Source organism: Pongo pygmaeus, chromosome X (genome assembly GCF_028885625.2).
Source record: "Pongo pygmaeus isolate AG05252 chromosome X, NHGRI_mPonPyg2-v2.0_pri, whole genome shotgun sequence".
Lineage (NCBI taxonomy): Eukaryota > Metazoa > Chordata > Mammalia > Primates > Hominidae > Pongo > Pongo pygmaeus.
The window spans coordinates 91,366,226-91,382,110 of NC_072396.2; the positions used below are offsets into that span (position 1 = coordinate 91,366,226).

The following is a 15,885-nucleotide window of genomic DNA, read 5'->3' on the forward strand; positions in this document are numbered from 1 at the left end:
GATGCTTCCTGCCCTCAAACATCGGACTCCAAGTTCTTCAGTTTTGAGACTCGGACTGGCTGTCTTTGCTCCTCAAGCTTGCAGACAGCCTATTGTGGGAACTTGTGATCATGTAAGTTAATACTTAATTAACTTCCACACACACACACACACACACACACATATGTGGAAGTTAATTATATACATAACTAATATATACCATAATATACAATTAATATATATTAATTATGTATATTATTATATATTGTATATTATATTGTATATTATTATATACAATTGATTATATATAATATATATATCCTATTAGTTCAATACTTAATTAACTTCCTATATATATGGAAGTTAATTGTACATATAAAACTAATATATACAATAATATACAAATATTATATATTAATTATATATAATATATTATATCATTTGTGTATTATTATATACAATTGATTATATATATATCCTATTAGTTCTGTTCCTCTAGGGAACCCTGACTAATACAAGAATTTCACTTAGAATTTGTTATGCATTAAATCTACATAGATTAAATATTACCAGGTGCAAAGTAGATAATAAGGCAAAGGGAAGGAAATTACTAATAAGACATAGTTTCTATCCTTACAGACATTTTCCTCATTTCTGTTTGAATATGCTTAAATCTTTCTTTTGTAATCAGAAGTGCAAAAGGAATCTTCATGTTTCATAAAAATACTATTCTTTTTATTTTTTTCTAGGAGACCTAAAACTTTCTTAGTCATTCTATAATTCCTTGTTTAAGATCCAGGAAAATGACCATATTCAGCATACACTTAAAAAGCACATTCTTGGTAAATTCTTACAGAAAATTGTGCTATCAAAGTTTAGATTCTGACAGATATTAGTTAATCTTCATCTTATGGTAAAAGGTACACAGGCAAATCCCCAATTATATCTAAATCATAACAAGCTCAAAGAACATGTTAGAAAAATAAGGTTATAGACTCCTGATATATGAAAAGGTATTATTTAGAGTTACTTAGATGGATAATTTAGTACTTCTTCTTGCTCCTACCACATGTTATTTACATTTCTGTTACAACATTTTATTTATTCTGCCTGATATTTACAGTTTGTTTCCTCTACATGTACACACACACACACACACACACACACACACACAGATTTATTATAAGGAATTGGATGACATGATTATGGAGCCTGACAAGTCCCAAGATCTGCAGTTGGCAAGCTGGAGACTGAGGAGAGCCAATGGTATATTTCCAGCCCAAATGCTGGCAGACTTGAAATCCAGGAAGAAGCCATGTTTCAGTTAAAGTCTAAAGGCAGGAAGAAATCCCATCTTCCAGATAGAAGGCAGTGAGGCAAGAGTAATTCTCTCTTATTGAGGGAAAGGTCAGCCTTCTGTTGTATTTAGGCCTTCAACTGATTGGATGAGCCTCACCCAATTAGAGAGGAGAATGTGCTTTACTCAGTCTATCAATTTAAATGTTAAACTCATCCAAAAAAAAAAATACCCTCATGGAAACATCCCATAGCTCAGTCAGGTTGATGCATAAATTAACTATCACACCTACAAAAACAAGAGGGGAAAGGGAGAGATATAATTGAATTTAAAGAAAACCACAGATAAAATGCCTATCAAAACTTAGAGAGATTCATTTTATTCTCTCTTCAGTTGTTTTTAAATCCATTACATCTGAGTGCTTTTGAAAACATAGAAATCTGTCTAGACTCTGTATAATATATATATGAAGAAATTGAGATGCAAAAAAGTAAAGTGACTTGTCCAAGGTCACACAGCTCATTAACCATAAAGTCAAACTAAAAGCAAAATCTTCCAACTTCAGTATTCTTTCTAGGCATACGCTAGCACAATTTCCCCTTTATCACCTGTATGCACGACATGAGAACTGGATAAAGTACAAACTGAATTTCAAAATGTCGATGGTAAATGCATTCTTGATACATGACTGTCTTTTGTAAACATGTCCATCTGTACAAAGTAGCAATTATGATTCAGATCTCAAACTACTTTGGGCACAGTTATTCCTGAGCAGTGTGATGATTTGGAGTTAATTCAAAACATACTGTGTTCATCCTTTCATAAGGGTTTTTGAACAAAGAAAATAAACCTTTAACACTGCCTGTGAAAGTAAAGGGCATGATAAGAAGGTGTGTATCCAGGCACGGAGCCAGAATGAACTATTCATTTTCAAGCTGTGGTAACTGAGAGAAGACATCTCTTTTAACCTAACTAGCTTGGAAAAGCACTGCTTTCTTCCTCCATATGTAGACTAAAAATACCATTTATACATGGGCAACCAACACTTTCTTATATGTTTCTAAAATTTGTCAAGTTTTCAGGTAAATATTCATATAGAGACTTTCACATTTTCAGATTAATTTTGTAAAAACTAATTACGAACCCGCATGAGGGTACTGATGCTTTCCCTTAATGAACCATTTTCAAAGTTTCCATAAAAGGAATCTCAAAATAGATTATAATGAATTCCTCTGTCGCATATTATCATGGAACAAAGTGGCACATTTTTAGAAGTGGGCTACTGAGAAATGAATCTAGCAGGGGAGGCGTGAGTAGAAGGAATCTAGAAGAAAATAAGTTTAAACACTTCGCTTTGGCTCACTTGCCTGGGTTTCAGCTGCAGCTACTGTACTTTGATACTGAAGAAGCAGGGCTAGATATTTACAAGTCCAAGCAGTAGGGCAGCAAGCCTGCAAATCTAACAGCTGGAGAGTGTTGTGGTGGCTGCTTTCCTGTGGTAAGCTGATTTACTTGTTTAAGGTCTGACCTCATCATCCTGTCAGCATGGGTTCCCACCTACACTGTTAGCTGCAGCCTTCTGCTTCTGCTAGAAGGCTACAAGTATTCACAGTGTATCATAGGCAGTGGGGGAGGGGAGAGAAAGCAAGAAAGACTGCTCTCGGCACTTGTGCTTTTGTTAGTTCTACAGAAGAGGCAGAAAAACAAGAGATAACAAAGGCTCCGTTTCCTTTCTGTGAGAGAAGGCTTTTGTCTTTCCTCCTGCTACGATGTCAGTGTCTGGCAAGAAAGAGTTTGATGTGAAACAGATCCTAAGGCTACGCTGGAGGTGGTTTAGTCATCCTTTTCAAGGTTCCACCAACACTGGAAGCTGTCTTCAGCAGGAAGGATATGAGCATAGAGGGACCCCGGTTCAGGGCAGGTTGAAGAGCCACTCTCGGGACAGAAACGGACTGAAGAAAAGCAACAGTCCTGTCCACCACAATATACTGGCACCAGTGCCAGGACCGGCCCCTGCCCATCAGAGAGGCGTTCAGAATTTGCAGCAACATAATCTGATAGTACATTTTCAAGCAAATGAAGATACTCCTAAGGCAGTTCCAGAGAAGAATTTATTCAAAGAAGCTTGTGAGAAACGCGCACAAGATTTGGAGATGATGGCTGATGACAATATAGAAGATTCTACAGCAAGGTAAGAGTTTTGGTCGCATAACTGAAAGCCGTAACTTCAGTTAACTTATCCTCTACAATTCATGTTTAGTGTTTAAGTAGAAAGTGTCATAATAATCTCTGAGTTTGTATTCAGCCAATCAGGGCCTCTCAGAAACCGTTTCCTCTAAGTTTATAAAAGAAAACAGCAATAATGAATACGTCTTTATAATTACTGGAAATTTGGGGGGTGGGTTATGAGTTTACTTCTCCTATTTTCATTAAGAATTCTGTTCAATTCTAAGAGATGTTTATTGTAATTACTAGTGTTCTATAAATACACTCCGTGGCTCAGATGTTTAAATGCAATTCTTTGTGCAAGTGTTATGAATCACGGAGAACTCTTTCTGACATTGTGAGTTAGGCCAACTTTAACAAAATAAAAGCTGTGACTGATCAGCACATCCTTATCTGTTTCCTTAGTACATAGTTGTGATATTGACTCTTAAAACTGTGTTATCTTTATGTGACAATATGGAATATTTGGCATTCGGAGACTCATTTCAAGTTGTATTACTTTCATAGCTAGTTTTTGCAAGCATGAAAATATTCTGCATAAAGCAGGTAATAAGATGCTACTTACAGCAATGTGATCTTAAAGCGGGAAATGGAGCATTTCAGCTTTTACATAAAATGAAAATTGAATAAACAGTGACGATATAGTGTAGTTTGGGTATAGTTCATAAAACATTTGATTTTGTCTTTACTTTTATGCCCACCGGTATTGTTTGAGTGCAAGAAAATTACGTTCTGTTCTCTAATACTGTCAACTATAACTTAACCTAGTGTATCCTTATCTCTTTGTTTTTTGCTTTTTCACTATCAGACATTTTTATAGTTCCAATGTGTTTTAGACACAGTTGATAATATTGGCAATGTAATTAATATTCAGTACTACCATAGAAAAATAAGTGTTTTTGTGCATTTTAGATCATATAGTAGTTCAACATGCTAATTTATTTGGAAACCTGGTTATCTGGCATACTATGTCTCTACATAAAAATAGAGAAGAAGAACTGGCAGATTTGCTTCTTAATATAAGTTTTCCCAATAAAACAACCTCACAGTGTCTTGCTTTCATAAATTCAAAACAGAATATCAGAAGAAGAAGCAGCCTAATAACATGACAGCAAAATGATGCCTTTATAGGAACTCAGTCTTGTTGAATATAAACATGCAGAAGACTTTGTGAAATGACATTAAATAATAATGTTAGATTGTCTGCCATATAAACTTCTCAGGAAATAAAGCACGTATGTGTGAAATTTTCCTAAATATTTTGTGCTTGCTCGTGGAAAAGCTATATAACTGTAGGGATTGCAGGTTGCATTTGGTACAACAAATAAGACTCTCAAAGTAATATAGAGTCCATAATTTTAAGTTCAGCAGGCTTTCAAATTTGTTCTCCTCACCAAGAGCAATTTTAAAAAAACTGCTGAATTTGGAGATTAATAAATGAATTTAACTCTGCTGTAGAGAAATTTAAATTACCAACTGTAACCTTGGAACAAAATTATTTGAGAATACGTGAATTAATTTTCTAGTATGGGAATATTTACAATAAAATAGATGTTAGAAAAAATGTTAGGTAAAATGTCAAATTTAAAGCGTCATCAAGTGACAGTTTTAAAAAGCGCATTTATCCTTTGATTTTATTCCTGACATTTTTTATTTTCTAAAGAAATGCCTTGTTAATTATTCTATGGTTTCATTGGAAAGCTAACATTTTCTTAATATACATACAGGAAATGGTTTTATAGGTGTGCCAAGGATATCTTAGGCAAGAGGGGCTAAATTGAAGATCTTATTAATTGAAATACGATGGTTTATTACCTTCTCCTTAACCATTCTAAATCTTCCTGTCTTGGTCCAGCATCATTTGAGAAGGAGCTTTCTGATGCCTTGCTTCTCCAGTGCCTCTCTTCTTAAGCAATATTGGGGAGCAGGAAGAAAAGATCCTAACAAGTTGGCAGCAGGCTGCCATCCCCTCAATATAACTTCAGTGGTTTTTTAAAAAAGAAAACAGTAGTGAGTGTGGAGAATTATCATACTAGCACAAGATGAGCTATGACGCTCAGAGCAAAGTAAGGCTCTTTAAGCCATCCAGATTTCTACAAATATTATGGGGAATAAATAGAGAATGGACTAAATTGCAAACATGCAATATAGCAGAATAAATCACAGTTAGTCCTGGAAGGGATATTAAAGCCAACATTGTTAAAGTTATGTTAACATGTTGGTTTGGAAAGTTAAAAATCCAAATGTATTCATACGAAATTGAATTATAAGTACATAGAGCATTTAGGAACAGCTCCGTATTGTGATCCCACACTGTGAGTATTCATATACCAGTATGCTGGTCATCAGAGACCTGTGCTCAATTATCATTTTACTTTTGTCCTAGTTATCAACTAACTCTGCATCTTTGCTTCCCTTTCCTTATTTCAACCATAGCATTCCAACAAAAAGAACACATATTTTAACACTGTATTATGATGATGCTTCCTATGTGACAGAGTATTTAATTATGAAATCATATATATAGGTATTTGCAATTGCTCATAAACATATTATTGCATAAGTATACAGATGGATGTCACAGTGTTGTTAACATGAAAAATCATGCTTACTGCATTTACTGAAAGAGATGTCGTGATTTCCTCTTTGCGTTCGAAGACATTGAACAAAGTGCAAATGAACCATTTATGGGCCAAGAACATGCCCCAGTACAAAATTGGACATTTACAGAGCTGTTTAATTCTAAGGAATTGTCAGGAATGGGGACCATGCCCTCATTTTACCTGTTGGGGTTTCAGGCTTTTGCACAACCTACCAACTGTACTGATACGTGACTTTAAATATTTTTGTCATCTGTGCACTGCTAGAAAAGACTCCATTCTTTCTTTACTAGAGCCCTTTCCAAGTTTCAAGTGAGGTTTGCCTAGAAAAAATGAGCAGATGTTATTGTATATGTTGCTATCCAAAAGAAAGTAGGATTGGATGAATAAGACTTAGAATTTATTAATAATTTATTCCGCAAAGATTGAGCATTCATTGTGTTCCAGGCACTCTTCTAGACGTTAGGGATAAAACAGGATCAAAACAGAGAAATCTGTTTTCATTGAATCATTGAATATACATTCTAATGGGAAGAGAGAGGCAATAAAAACAAACCAAATTATAATATTTAGGTGATTATAAATAATATGAGAAAAATTAATTCGAAAGAATAGAGTGAAGTAGAGGGCACTCCTTCAGATAGAGAAGGCTTTTTGGATGAAGTACAAATCAATGCCACATGTCCCCACAGAGTCCATTGATTAATGTTCAAAATATTCCTTAACTTAACCGGTGAACTAAAAATTATGTCCTGCCCTGTTATTCATTATAGTGATTTTAGGATCACATGCGTGGTCCATGGCCACGGAGGTGACTTTCCAGCCATCCTGTAACCATGTTGCTCTTTTGCCCTCTGGGGATATGGCTATTCAGCCAGCGTGGCACGTGCCTCATACAGAGACCTCTGCCTTTTATGAAAATAGACACATGATAGTGTATTTACCTTTTTTAACAAAGCGATTCAGATAGGGTCAAATGTATTTAGGTCTTCATCCTCAACACAAACCCATCTGTTTTATGAAATCTGCTAGGGAAATACTCACGCATAAGAGAAATTCTAAGTCTAAAACAGTGAAACTTATTGTAAAATTATTTCCCATAAAGCAGAAAATGAGATATGTGGGTATCTGCAGGGAGTGCTTTCCAGGAAGAAATCAATTTCATGGGACCTGAGATGGGATTGTGGTTGATAGTGTATCTGGAGAAGCACGCTCAACAGAGAGAGTGGTAGGAAATGACTTTGGAAAGGTAACAATAACAAAACAATACTAATACAACATTAAAAATAAGAAGTACCTTTTGTTGACGCTTACTGTGTGCCAAGCGTGGAGCACTTTACATATATTTTCCCCTGCCCCCAAGGAAAATCTTTGAATGTGAAGCTGGTGTTCACATCTACAATTGGTATTTCTCCAGGTATGATATCTGTTAATGTTGTTGTTGCCTGTCTTCTTACGAGGTGAAAATAGTGTGATTTTCTGAAGTTCAGAACTAGGCCTGCTTCACTTAACTTTGCACTGCATTATTCAACAGAGACTTTTATGTCAAATGAAGGAATGAGAAATGAACTAAAATTATATTGTTATTTACAGAAAGGTTAAGGTTAAATCTTTTTGCCTACGGTTTAAAACACACCGCACAAAATTACATAAGTTATTCAATTGCTTTACTACATTTAGAACATTACGACAAAAAATTTAAATTTATTCCAATGATTCCTAACATTTTTAGAGATGAAACCTTTGCTGGTTGATCTCAAATCCTTGCTACTCATTGCCTCAATCCTGAGAGTGAGGTACCATGGTCCTCATGTCTCATTGTCTCATTCCTGACAGTATGGTATCACATATATCATTAAGTTAACATTCATTAAAATATATTTAATATTTCAAAATTTGGGGACTCTCATTTAAGGATCTTGGTGATACTTTGGAGACATATTCTTTTATGATTAAACATAGTTATTTCTGATATGTGAAAGACATCATTTAATTTTTGCATTTGGAAATAGAAATAAAGGCTTCAAAATGCATTGTATTATGTAACATGTGATGTCAAGAGCAGCATATTAATTAGTGATGTCAAGAGCAGCATATTAATTATATTGACGTGTTGAAAATTGCACAAACGTTCAGTCACTTTGTACTTTAAAGACTTTTTTGGAAACTTGTATGTCTTCTTTCTGACTCTTGCCCCTAATGCTAATCTTGTTGATGCCTTAAGACATTATAAGTCATATGACTTTATTAGTGAAAATAATTGCAGTGTTTTATACATATATGTACACATATATGTGTATGTATGCATTTGTACCAGTGTGAAATTATTTTATTTAAAGGAGAAAGAAAAACTGATATCAAGGAGGAGCACTGGGGAACACTGGATCCTCAGTTAAAAAACTTAAGTCAAAATAAATATTCTGAAAGGTGAACCTGGAACATCTTATGGTGCCAGAAAATAAGTATTCAAAAAAATGATGTAGGTGTGTCAAAGGGACACAGGGATCAACTAAAAAAGCTCCCAATAGCCAAAACTGGAACAATTTAAATAGCAAAATGAAATACTATTGGATTGCAAATCATAATATAAAATAAACACCCACGAATCCATACCGATATAAATAAACGATGGAGTAAATGAGAAGGCCGGCCACGGTGGCACATGCCTGTAATCCCAGCACTTTGGGAGGCCGAGGCAGGCGCATCACTTGAGGTCAGGAGTTCGAGACCAGCCTAGCTAACATAGTGAAACCCCGTCTGTACTAAAAATACAAAAATTAGCCGGCCGTGGTGGCAGGCACCTGTAATCCCAGCTACTCGGGAGGCTGAGGCAGGAGAGTTGCTTGAACGAGGGAGGCAGAGGTTGCAGTGAGCCGAGATTGCGCCACTACACTCCAGCCTGGGCGACAGAGTGAGACTCCGTCTCAAAAAAATAAATAAATAAAAATAAATAAATAAATGAAAGAAAAAAGACTTTTTTTGTGCAGAAGAATTTCAAATAATTTATGCCAGCACTCTGCCCTCAAAGAGGTTGAGCAGAATACTGGGCCTTAAGTGTAAGCCGCACATAGTGACTTCTTTCCAAAGGGTTGAGTACGGTATGAAAGAATGGCAGGAAAGTGTAAATTTATACCATTAGTGGAGAAGTCTGACAAATATGAGCTTAGCCAGATACTCAAGTTTAACATCAAAAGTGCTCAAAATTGCTAAAATTTTTTACATTCTCACCAAAAAATAAAAATAAATTGGTGAGGTGACAGATATGATAATTAGTTTATCGAATCTTTTTAACGTATACATAGATCAAAACATTGCATTGTACCCCATAAATAAGCATAATTATTAACTGTCAATTAAACATTTTAAACATTAAAATATTGTTCAATCATGTTGACAGTATATACACTTAGTGTGATGTAATGACAATAATATTTTACCTTTGTTATCTTCCTCCCCCACCCCCATCATTCCAATCTAATCATAAGAAAAACATCAGAGAAATTTACATAGGGGGACATTCTGCGAAATACCTGGTCTATACTCCTGAAACTGTCAGTATTATCAAAAAAGAAAATCTGAGAAACTGTCACAACCAAGAAGAGCCAAAGGAGACATGAAATATAAATGTGATGTGTTACAGAAAACGGACCTTTGGTGGAAACTGAGGAAATTGAACAAAAATGGACGTTAGTTAATAATAATGTATGAATATTGGTTACTTAATTGTAACATATTTACGTTACTAACAAAATGTTAATAGTAAAATAAATTGAGTGCGGGGTATGTGGGGACTCTATTCTGATTAAACTATCACAGGTTTTCTTTAAAAAAATGCAACATTTTAGCAAGGGTTATCTGAGTGAATCAATTTCCTAAGTCAGCAATAAAGGACCATCTAATTGGGAAAACTGGGTATTGGTTGTCGTTTGTTTTGCTTGTGTTTGTTGGCAACTAGTTAACGTAATACTGAGTCAAAATCAATGGGCTGTTACCATCTCTAATGCATAAATCCTATACATTAGAAACAAGATAATATCCTAAAGGCAATCCTAAGGAAGTTAGCTAAAGTTCTGATAACATCTAGTAACTACATGCAGTATCAAATCTGATTAACATGATATTAATTGTGGCTATCATTCAGTGTATATCAATTTTAAGGATGTAGCAACTAATAAAATCACAGTTGGGTATAATAGAAAAACTTATTTTTTAATCACTGAGGATTCCACGAACACTAATGAAGTGGTATATATTTATTTGTATTTTCAAATAAAAATATGGCCTGCTACTTTAAAATAATATTTACGTTGCTGTGATTTATCTCCAAAAGAAAAACAATGACAGATATAAGACAGTCTTTATTATATAAAAATTTTTATTATCTTCCTATGCTAAAAGAAAAATATAGTCATTGAGCATATCTTACTTATGGTGTTTCTATTCCATTTAGATAATCATTTCACCAAGAAGAATGGAAAATTTTCAGCTATGGTGTTTGTTTGAGAAATAAGATTTTACAAGTAGACTAAAAATAACTATCTAAGAAAAGGTGACTAGAAGTGAGAAAACTTAAATCAAATAGTTTTCAGTCATCTGATGTTTTAGGATTAAATGAGCATCATTGAAATTTTGAACATTAACCATTACATAAAGGTTTACTCTGGAAACACTATAACGTACGTATTTTCTAAATCAATACATATATATTATACTTACACTATCATTTGCACTGAAAGAGACCAATTATCAATGATGATATTTATTGAAACTATCAGCAGTGAATTCATAGTTCTTTGTAACTTCCGGTTAACATTCCTTAGCTTATCACTATTAGTCACTATGACTCATCCCTTGCATACTTTCAAATATTAACTGTACAGAATGTGTGTCTTGCCCTCCTCCCCACGTTGTCTATTGCTCTTTCTTCATCAGTAGCCATACTAAATACCTTGCAATTTTCTCGGCGCTTATATAACAGAAGCAATTGGTTCTTCATCAAGCCCTGGGTAGCTTACTAAAGGGAAGCTATCTATTACATTTCTTGCCTACCCTTTTCCTGTAAAACTAGACTGCTATCAGCACAGTGAGACTTAGGTGTCCTTTTCTGGTTAATGTTGATTACAGCACCTGTAACAAAACTGAAAACAATGCATGAGTAACAGACTGTCACATAAAATTGTAAGCAACACAGCTACTTAATTTAGTCTGAAGTATGTTGCAACATGCCAAAATTCAGTTGTTTAAGATGTTGGTTTTCTATTAATGTTTCCTCCATTCAAGAATTATTTACTGAGCCCTCATTTATGTGCATGATGGTTTCCTACTCATACAAATGAATAAAAAGGTAAATAATATGTGCTAATTTTCACCAGAGGCTTATGGCATAGTTGGAGAGATAAAGTGTATTCACTTGAAAGGTTTCATGACCTTAAAAAAGAAGTGCAATATAAGAATACTTTAAATTGCTTAGTCATTGAGCTCCATAGGCATTCAAAGAAAAGAAAATCTTTCTGGCCAGAACAATCTTGGAATGTATCATGGAGGTGACATAATTTGAGATTAAGCTTGAGGAATGGACATATTTTAATACAGCTATGGGAAATAATTAATTATAGGAAGAACGAAAAACCTTTCTATTGCCTTTCTAGGGAAAAAGGTAATGAAGCAGAGAAGTTTAATGTATACTCCAATGGAAGACTTCAGTTTTGTCGAAATGAAAGACATATATTGGAGAAGAGTACAAAATGAGGAGACTGAAAAAGAAGGTCAGAGCTATATTATGGAGGCTCTTAAAAGACAAGATAGGGACTCTGGACATTTTCTTAGAAGTCAGAGCTTATTAATCCTCAAGAAATCTCTAAAATATATTGTGTGTGTGAATATTTTGAGGGAGAGGTTCCATTCTCTTTCCTCAGGTTCTCAAAAAGTTCCATTTTACAAGAAAATTTAAGAGGTACTGTTGTAGACAATGAAGAATCAGTGAAAACTATCAAACTATGGAATGAAATAATGAAAACAATGGAAAAATTTGTCATTGACTTTCCTGAACAACAGATGAAAATAATCTGCAATTTTTAGTTAATGAGATTTTTGCAAGGAAGTTTTCCCAGGCAGTTAGAAACACCTCACTTTTATATTTACACTAATTGTCATCTTGACATGTATTACCTAATCTACTATAAAAGATTCCAAGCTTTTGAGAACGTTCTTAAAAATATAGCTCTGCAACCCTGTATCCTAAGCTGTTGCATCAGAGCACCATCTTGAAACTGGACTCACCATTACAGTGTGTCCTGCATTGGAGGCCAATAACCACTTATACTCTTTGTCCCTGAGACCTCATCATCATTTTATCACATTCACATGGGTGCCTGCAGCACCACAACCCTGGCTGCCAAGAGCCTGGGCCTGATGTTAAAACGAAGACCTAGGCAACCAAAGCCACGTGACACTCTCCTCCCTAGGAAAGAGTTGGACCTGCACAGCAGAGAATCTTCTGAACAACTTGCCAGCTTCCCACACCCGCACATATATGTGTGTGCCCATGCCCAGCCTCATAGCCAGTTTAGTGGCTGTTCCAACCCCCTGGAGAGCTTTCCACTCCCCCACATTCAACATGACAACCAGCCTGGTGTTTCCTTCCCAGCAAAACGGTGACACTGCCATCCCAGAGCTCCACAGCCTACGCCACTGACATATATACCATATAAAAGTGACACTCTAGGATTCATCTGTAGGTAAGAAAGACTCTCTCTGGGAAAGCTACTCACAAAATTGGAAAAAAAAAACAATTGTTCTACTAGATGCACAGATAACAACCTGAGCACACAAGAAACATGAAAAAGCAAGGAAACATAATACATACAAAGAAACATGATAAGTTTCCAGTAACAGATCACTGGAGAATGAAATTCTGTAGCATCACAACCTTGGCTGCCAGGAGCCTACGCCTGATGGTAAAACTAAGACCTAGGCATCTAAAGCCTAGAAAGAATAGGGAACGTAGAAAGAATATTTACAAAATGCCTGAAAAGGAATTTAAAATAATGATTATAAGGAAACTCAACATGATACAAAAAAATTCAAACAAACGATTCAGAAAAATTAGGGAAACAATTTGTGATCTAAGTGAAAAATTCAACAAAGAGATAGATATAATGAAAAAGAATTAAGAAGAAATTTTGGAGCTGAAGAATTTCATAATGAAATTAAAATACAATTGTAAGCTTAATAATAGACTAGATTACGCAGGAGAAAGTATTTCTGAACTCAAAGGCAAGCTTTTTGAAATAACTCAGTCAGAGAAAAAGTAATAATAAAGGAGAATGAATAAAGCCCACAGGACTTATGAGACACCATTAAATAAAGAAACTCACAGTTTAACAGTGCTCGAGGCTGTGCGCCATGGCTAACGCCTGTAATCCCAACACTTTGGGAGGCCGAGGCAGGTGGATTATGAGGTCAAGAGATTGAGACCATCCTGGCCAACATGGTGAAACCCCGTCTCTACTAAAAGTACCCTAAAACTTAAAGTATAATAATAATAATAAAAGAAATTCAAGAAAAATAAAATAAAATAAAATAAAATTGTATGTTTGTATTGTGAAAAAAAAAAAAGTACAAAATTAGCTCGGTGTGGAGGTGCATGCCTGTAGTTCTAGCAACTCGAGAGGCTGAGGCAGGGGAATCGCTTGAACCCAGGAGGCAGAGGTCACAGTGAGCCAAGATTGTGCCACTGCACTCCAGCCAGGTAACAGAGCAAGACAAAAAAAAAAAAAAAAAAAAAAAAAAAAAAAAAGAGTGTTCCAGGGAGAAGTGATGGAGAAAGTCACAGAAAACCTGTTTAACGAAGTAGCTAAACACTTTCCAAGTATGGCATCTTATCACGATCATCCAGATTCAGGAAGCTCAAATGTTTCCAATTATGTTCAACCCAAATATAGCTCCTCTGAGGCAGACTGTAAACAATCTGTCCAAAATCAAAGACAGAGAGAGAATTCTAAAAGCTACAAAAGGTAAGCACCAAATCACATTTAAGGGAATACTCATTGGACTTTCAGCAGATTTCTCAGTAGAAACTTTTCACGTCAGGAGAAAATGCAATTATATATCCAAAGTGATAAAAGGAAAAAAAAACCACTGTCTTTCACTAATCCCATGTTCAGCAAAGCTAACCTTTACAAATGAAGAAACAGTAAAGACCTTCCTAAACAAAAGCCAAGGGAATTTATGACCATTAGACTGGCCTTACAAGAAATACTTAAGAGAGTACTGCAACTAGAAATGAAAAGATGATAATTACTATAACAAAAACAGGAAATTATGAAACTCACCAGTAAATGTTAATTCATAATCCAACTCAAAATACTCCAGGGCTATAATGGTACTATGTGCATCATTCAATATTCTAGTGTAAAGGTTTAAAGTCAAAATGGTGAAAAACAAGATTTAGGATTAGTGGCTAAGTAATACAGAAAAGTTTTAATATACCCAAATTGAGTACAATTAATATAATGATTAATATTATACCTTAACTGGAAGAGAAAAGTATTCCTTTTGGCAAAAAAACCTAGTCATGAGAACAATCAGGAAAACTTTTCTGTAGTTCCCTAGAAGAGTATAGAGTCTTTAATCTTGATCTTTTATTATTAAATTCTCTATATGTGAGCCCTACAGTGTAGACTGCATATGCTTCAGAAAGAAAATGTTTGTTTCCAGAACAGTCATGATACTGCAATATTGTGTTTTTCAAAAAATGGCTGGACATAGCAGATAATCTCAGAGAAGATTTGGAGACATAAAATCATACTTTTTAATATCCTTTTTTTGAATAAAGACCATGCCAAATGTAAAAAATAAAATGTACCTTGATAAGACAATAAAGAGATTCATTTTCTTTGAGGATGTAATGTCCAGTTATAAAACATTTAGGTCAATATAATTTAAATGCCTTAATCCAGAAGCACTTAATGTTCCATGTTAATTAGGCAACTAGGATACTACATTAGAAATTTCAACAAGTACTGTAAGCAAAGAATTATAGTAGCCAGCATAGTGTGATAAAAATTTATCTCCTTAAAACAAACACATAGCTTAGATCTTAAAACCTACTCAATTTTCTCATTGTTCGTAATGAGCTTGCTTATTTTCACCCCCAAAATTTGTCAGTAAAAACCTTCTATGAGGGAAAGGAATTCAAGAGCTTTCTGTAGAGCCACAATGAATGAATTAAACAAAAATCAGGGTACAGTCCAAGAATAAAGAACATTGAAACCAGGTTATTAAGTAAAGAGAGTTTCAATTAGGAGTGATGATCAGTTTATCTAGTCAAGACCACAAAACCGGAAATAGGAGTCTGTGATAAAGGGGACACAAAAAAGAAGAATGGAAAACCCCAAGGTTAGAAACTCAGCAGGAATAAAAGAAAGCAAGTCTGTTAAATGTATAAAGTTATAAAGGTTGTAACAGAGTAGAATGATGGGGGCAGTTCATTTTCAGAGACCCTAGTAAATGTAGCTACTCCTGGGACAATTCTCTTTCCTGACATTGCTAAATAAGATCTTGGACTTCACTATGCCCAATAGTTACGTAGGGAGCTCATTAAAAATGTAGTTGTTCAGTATCCAGTATCACAGAATTGGACTTATTGGTTTGGGGGTAGAACATAGGAATTTGAATTTTTAACAAACTTCTCAGGTAATATTGACTCAGGAACCAAACTTTAAAAAAAAACACTTTATTAACTCCTGACAGCCCAGTTTATCAGGATTCTTACAGAAATCT

The 15,885-nt window shown here is 34.8% G+C and overlaps 1 protein-coding gene across 2 annotated transcripts in view; it reads left to right on the forward strand.

Annotated features, from left to right (window-relative positions):
- The first annotated feature begins 2,867 nt into the window (after window positions 1–2,867).
- Window positions 2,868–15,885, forward strand: part of KLHL4 (kelch like family member 4) — a 150,287-nt gene continuing 137,269 nt past the window's right edge. The window contains exon 1 of one of the 2 annotated variants that reach the window (XM_054472715.2): window positions 2,868–3,467. In XM_054472715.2, the coding sequence (XP_054328690.1) occupies window positions 3,046–3,467 (422 nt within the window). In that variant the 5' untranslated portion in view covers window positions 2,868–3,045. The remainder of the gene's footprint in view (window positions 3,468–15,885) is intronic. The other variant, XM_054472714.2, reaches the window with a different exon arrangement.